The following is a 6,920-nucleotide window of genomic DNA, read 5'->3' as shown; positions in this document are numbered from 1 at the left end:
CTTCGGACGCTGGGTGTAATGCGAGGACAGGTGTCGACATCCGAAGCGAGGACCGTGGGGAGCAAGGTACGGCTAGGATCGCGCCACGTCATCAATCTCGCACCAGGTTTCGCATTTTCGAGTCCCAACTTCAAAATTTCGTATCTTCTACATTCGAGCTCCGCTTTTGACGTTCTTTATATCCACGCGAAGGCGCGAACGTACTCTACAACTTTCGTTTAGACTTCTTCGGCTAATTTTGACTTTATTTTAAATTTTATATTATTAACAGGTCGGGACAAGATTAGTCCGTTAAATTCTCATAACTTCTTCATCCGACGTCCGTTTTTGCCCATATTTTTCTCGTTACGCTACTCTTAACGAGATCTTCGATTCTCGTTCAGGTCGTGTCGGCGAAAAACCGCTCGATCTAATCGGGTTGTACACTGCTAATCCAAAACTTCGAAAAATCATAACTTCCTCATACAAAGTCAGATTTGAGCGTTCTTTTTATGGACGCTCTCGGTTTAACGTATTCTACGACTTTCATTTAGATTGCTAAGGCTAAATCTCGCTCTATCGTAAATTCACTATTTACGCTTCCCGGTATCGTGTCGGTTCCGTCGCGAAACTTCGACGGGTCATAACTTCTTCGTTATAACTCGGATTTCGGCGTTCTTTATATCCCCGGAATCCTTTTTTCGACCACTACAACTTTATATAAAGATATTGGACTTATCTCACACTTTAATTTTGATGCTTATTTTTATTTTTTATTAATTATACATTTATAATTAAATAATAAGCACATAAATACACATAATTCACATAATACTCAAATATTTCATCTTTATTACTTCAAAAAGAGTTACAAGAGTTGACCTAGACTATTACATTGTCAAAAATGCTTAGCCCCGAAACTCGGGCATTACATAGACTGATACTTTATAATTCTCTAGGCCAAGATACACTTAGTTCTAAAGTAGCAACTTCAGATTTGGGCTTCTAACTCGAAACGGTTCTTAAGCTTGCCCTAAAAGCCCCAAATCTCAAGCTAAAGGTTGATCTATATGCAAAAGAGTGAAGGTAGCGACTCATTACCTTCAAATGCTCTGGAAAATCCCACAAACTATGGATCTACTGCCAATCCTTGAATCCCCAATGGTTCCCTTCTTCCTTCTTCCTTCAAATCACCCAAAATGGCAAGAAAGCTTGAATGTGCAACAATGGAGGCTTAGGGTTGTGTATTCTGGATAAGAGAGGCTATAAGGAACCCTAAGGGAGAGAATGAGATGCTTAAATAGTGCACAAAGTCTCGGGTTTAGGGTTTCCCTCTTCAGACCGGACTCGCCAAGTCCTCTTTGCCGACTTGCCGAGTCGGTTACTTAATCGATCCCACTCCGACTCGTCGAGTTCCTCCCTGGACTCGATGAGTTGACCCTTTGACTTAGGGTTTTCTTTCCTTTCTTGGCCTTTCTGATTTTGAGTGTTACAACAAAGTTTGGCGAATTTACACATTTAGTCACTCAAATATTTTTTGTGTCTAATAGACCATAAAAGTTGATTTTTACCTATCAATTACACCATTATATAACCTGATATAGGAACAATCGGTTACTTGAGTGACTAAATGTGTAAACCAGTCGGTTGCTTGAGTGACTAGATGTGTAAATTCATCAAACTTTGTTGTGTTACAGTGTTAAAAACCGCGTAAGGGTTTTACAAGCCACGTCATCATGTTACCCGTTGATATAATTTCCCTCAAATCCTTAATTAGTCAGTATTTCCAAACGTTAAGGGCCAATTATTGGTGATTCAATATCATCAATATTATTTAAGTGTAATAGGATTAAATTTGTTGACCAAAAGTGATCTTGTTGGATATTGAACAAGTTAGGATGGTGTAGGAGTGCACACTTGTTCAAGTTTTTCAAGATTAAAAGTACATTGTTATTTATGGGCGAAACCCGTTGGGGGCAGCACCCCTGGAAGCGGGGTCCAAGGGGCAGATCCCCTAGTTGGGTTCGACCATTTTCCCTAACATTCGTTTTATGACATGTTTGGTAGTTTTGATGACAGTTTGTAACTGTCTAGGGACAGTTTTCAAACAGGAATCATATAGCCGTTTTTGGTCATTTTCTAGTACATCTTCTTGAAGAACATTTTCACATACATTCTCTGATTTCGTTCTCTGAATTTCATCCAATTTAGTGTTCGATCTGTACCATCGAAAGACTTCAATTTAATAGTGAATCACGATTTTCAAATAATCCACGCAATCTGTTCATCCCTTATTTCTAACACCAATTGAGCACAAAAAATACTTGAGTGACTAAATATGTAAATTCGTCAAACTTTGTTGTGCTACAATGCCACAAACCCTAAAAAAAGTTATCTTTAATAATTTGGAAGTCCCAAATTTCTCAAACTTTTGAAACAAAACAAATTTGTTTAAAAGTTTATAAGGCACAATCACAATCACATTATAGATAATAATGGCAACAACAACAACAAAATGGCTACTATTTACTCTTCTTGGTGACTAATCTCTACTCTTCAAGATCACATTAGACAACATGCTTCTCATCCAAACACACGTAAAAATAACATATTTGGTTGAGAATCCTAGTTTGTCACATAGGGTTCGGAATAAAAAAAAAACAATAAATAAATGAATATCGAATTTATATAATTTAAAAAATAACTCATTTCACGATAACACCTTTAAAACAACCTTTTTGTCAAAACTTTACATTTCAACACATACACTGAATTAAAACACATACATTTGAATAAATGTAACTTTAAAAATAGCAATGTAATAAATAATACAATGTATGATATTTGGAGTTACGGACATACATGCCCAAATCCAAGTCACCTTCTCTGTTTTAGTTTTCCTTAGTTTCCGAAGGGTTCTCCTTAGTTTCCAAAGTGCAATTAGGGTGTTCTAGAATGCCACCGCAAACACCTTTCACCTTTCGTTGTGATGGATATCCAAGTCTCATACGTCTTCGTACCATACTAGTTTTGCCACCTAAAAATCAACGGAATTGTATGCAACATGATCAAACCCTACATATCTTTAAAAATGAGAGAACATTTTAAAAGTGTTCCACCATAAATCATTGGGAAAATGATTTTTAAAGGTAACCAAGTATTAGAATTGTACAAAAAGTGTCATTGAACATTTTTTTTTTACACATATCGCCAACCAACTATAACATTTATACACATATGATCATTAAACATCACATTTATTCAAAAAATATCATTACGTTACCGATAATAATAGGTCACCAGTCATTCAATGGTATTTTTTGTACAATTATACTTTGTTATCCTTACAAGTCATTTTCCTTAAATCTTTTACTTGTAAAAATGAAGCACAAGTCATTTTCCTTAAATCATTTACTTGAAAAAATGAAGCACATGTGGTAACAGGTAATAAAAAGTACAAAACACCACATGCACACAAAATTAAGTAGGTCATATCGGGCCATGTACTAAGAATACTAATGATCACTTAAACCGAAAAGTCAAACGCTATATTTTCTGAAATCATGATGGGGAAAAGATACTCAAAAGAAGTCCATACGAACTTGGACCTTCTAGATGACATTAGTGGAAGTTTGTGTTCACGTTTTGTTTATCTTTAAAATTAAAATAATTAAATTTAAAAAAAAAATTAATAAAAAAATTGTCGTAGGAAAATTAATCTTTTACAATAATGTAAAATTATACATCTATAAACTAAATCACTTGAAAAGCAACCAATTATCTTACTTAGACACTAGAATATGCATTTGACAAAACTATTCTATTTCAGCCAAATTGCAGCAAATAGCAACATACTTTGTCTTTTTACTGATATAGACATGGCACTTGGATATTATCCCACAACAGCATCCAACTTCCATTTGTTTTAACAAAAATAAAAGAAACAAAATCAAATCAAATCAAATCAAACAAAACTCCCAGTAAAGGGGAAATCCTGATGTTGTATGTTAGTTTTTATATCTTTCATCTCTCTCCTTAGAAAGAAGCTCATTGGTTTAGAATGGGTCTAACTGCAGCTTTAAAATCATGATAAAATCTTTGCTCTGAGAAGCTGCCAGCTCGTCTTCTGGCAGCTGCAGCCATGTCATGTTTTTCAGATTCGGACATCCTTAAAATCTCCAAAATCGCATCTGCATATTCTTCCACAGTCTCAGCAAGAAACCCGGTTTGCTTCCCTTCTTCAGGTAACACAATGTCCATCTTCGGGCCAGCTGAATTATGAGCTGAAAAAAAAAAGATACATATGTTTTTAGATGTCAATAATGAAGCATGGGTTTTTATTTGTTTTACCAATGGGAATGGCTCCTGCAGCCATGTACTCTACAACACTAATGCCAAAATGTTCATCAATCATTGAATGAATCCCTGCAGTTGCACCACCCAATAGCCTTACTAACTCCCTGCAATCAAAACCAAAACCAATTTTATCCATTTAGTTATAGATATTATTAGAATAATCCTAATAATTAATACTTCAATGGCTAAATTAATAAAATAGTGAAAGTATCTTGTTTTTTTTTTTTTTTTGATAACCGGGTAACTGAAAAAAAAAATTAACAGGCAAAAACGTATAATGGTTTAACTAGTGTTATAATAAACATATTAGAAATAATAGTTTAGTGGCAAATCAATCAAATGGTGAAATTAAGTTGTAGTTTTCTTTATTTTTGCGCTTGATTTTCAAAACCAAATAAAATGATTTTTTTTAATACAAAAAGTAAAACAGTTTAATCACTAATGAAAGTAGTGATATAATGTGAAGTGAGACAAACCTGTAGGACACATTCTTATGGAACTCTACATCCTCTTCTATCATGAGTTCAATTGCTAAATCTTTCAAATTCTGTAATCTTGTTTCATCAGCATCGTTTCTACAGCCACCAACAACCTGGAGTTTAGGTCTAGGAGTCTCCACATTCAGTTTCTTGATGCAAAGTGCAAAAGCCTGAAGCTGAACAGCATGTGCCTGACATAAAGTTTTTATTTTAACCAAAAATAATATATCAGCTATCAAAGATCCTGCAAATTTTTAATGCTTTTAACACCTTTAATAAAAAACCACACCTTCTCTGGTCGAAATTGAGCCACTGAAATGATTTTAGGTGGTGTTGTTTCTCTTTCCAGTGGAAGTTCCTGTTAGGTAATTGTTTAAAAACAGTAACTAATATGATTATGATCTCATAAGTATAAGTATGTGTTAAAACTTAAAAGTATATAATTAGGTATGAGGCATAAAAAAACAAACCTGCAATCCAGTTGTATCACAAGGAGGATAAACTCGTTTAGTACGATTTGGAATTCTCCAAAGCTTTTCAATATGCGATTGTGTCCATGAAGAGTTTACCATTGCAAGATTTGCACAAGAACCAACAAAGCCATACATCCAGCTAAAAAATTTGTAATATACAACTTTCAACTGTGATAGCAGTACACTGTCATCACAATTATGTAAGGAATGATTAGCACTCACTAATCTACATAACTTCAATGATTTATGTAAAAACAACTAATGGAGTGGAACAATTATGCAACTAACCTTTTAGCAACAATGGCGTCATTATTATACATGGAACTCCTTGAATGAACACGAGAAAGCATATCTAAGCTGATTGTTGGGTAATGTGTGTAGCAGATGACTTTGCAACCAAAAAGTCGGGCGAGTGGATAGGTAAAGGCATATCCACTTGTATCCAGATAGTATAATGGAACAAATTTGGTCAAAGCTTCGTATGAAAGGTAGATTGAACCAAAACTTTGACCAATCATGGTGAAGCGAGGATATGTTGTTTCTTCGATCCATTTCCTTTCTTGTAAGTGCACAACCTGATAGAAATCACAATTATCATAAGAAATTAAGCAGACTCGGAAAAACAGCATGGATGAATCAACTAACGAGTTTAATCACAGTGTTCATCATCACATGATGCATCGAACTTAATCAGATTGTGCTTAGATTTCAACTTCATGGATCGGACTTGAAGTTCCTAAACACGTCCTCACTTGACATGGACTGAATTATGCATAAATCACTTGAAATTATGCATATCTAGATTTTGTGATTCAACAGTTAGGGTTTACTAACTAAAGTTAATTTTCAGAATCATTAAATACGAATTTTAGGCATTTCATCACAGAAACATTGGAAATTACCTTGGGAGGAGAAAGCAACTTAACACCAAACCGATCGACGGCGCGGAGGATGAGGCTGTCAGGAGAAGCATCATGATCGCCGGTGTAGATAACACAATCAAGATCAGGGCGTTCTTCTTGAATAGCTTTAACTGCACACCACAAAACTCTTTCTCCACCTCCGCCGTCGTTGGTGTAAGGGTGAAAGAACCCTACGGCCTTCTTTCTGTCAAACCGGGCGACAATTAAAGCCCAAATGAATCTTATTACTTTAGTCAAAATTGTTGAAACTACAAATATCCTTATCAGTATTAGAATCACCATCTTCAGATGTTTTCAGCAGCGGCGGGTGATATCGAAAATTTAAACTGTGCTTGAGTTGAGTTTGGGTACTGGGTAGAAATAAAGCAAGAAAGAAAACGGAAGACTTCTGTGGTTATGCCATTGAAAGGAAAGAACTCGAGAGAGTGAAAATATAGTGACTAACAGACGTAAGTCCCAAGTTTTATACGGAATGACAAAAATCCTAACTTTTTTTTTTCTTTTGGTTTTTAAGTAGAGTTATTACTCTACCCACTTAACAATTTTTATTGTTAATTCTGTTATTTAAAAAAAAAAAAAAAAAAAAAAAAAAAAAAAAAAAAAAAATTGATCCATGTAGTTTGCAAAAATTTATGGACGAAATCCAAAAACAATTTTCAAATTACATTACAAATCCGAAAAATTTTCAACTTACCAATCACGGACAAACC

The 6,920-nt window shown here is 34.7% G+C and overlaps 1 protein-coding gene across 1 annotated transcript; it reads right to left on the bottom strand.

The window, feature by feature from the left end:
- Window positions 1–3,780: 3,780 nt before the first annotated feature.
- LEW3 (UDP-Glycosyltransferase superfamily protein) lies at window positions 3,781–6,655 on the bottom strand. Its single transcript, XM_079026996.1, has 7 exons — window positions 6,190–6,655; window positions 5,576–5,862; window positions 5,285–5,471; window positions 5,104–5,172; window positions 4,812–5,005; window positions 4,330–4,439; window positions 3,781–4,262 (listed from the first exon to the last, which is right to left on the bottom strand). The coding sequence occupies exons 1-7, from the start codon at window positions 6,490–6,492 to the stop codon at window positions 4,027–4,029; spliced, it is 1,386 nt and encodes a 461-aa protein (XP_078883122.1). The 5' UTR covers window positions 6,493–6,655; the 3' UTR covers window positions 3,781–4,026.
- Between the last annotated feature and the right edge of the window lie 265 nt (window positions 6,656–6,920).

Source organism: Lactuca serriola, chromosome 2, assembly GCF_051521515.1.
Source record: "Lactuca serriola cultivar US96UC23 chromosome 2, Lser_US96UC23_V15, whole genome shotgun sequence".
NCBI lineage: Eukaryota > Viridiplantae > Streptophyta > Magnoliopsida > Asterales > Asteraceae > Lactuca > Lactuca serriola.
Note: the sequence above shows the minus strand (reverse complement) of the source record. Positions and strands in the feature narration are given on the sequence as shown.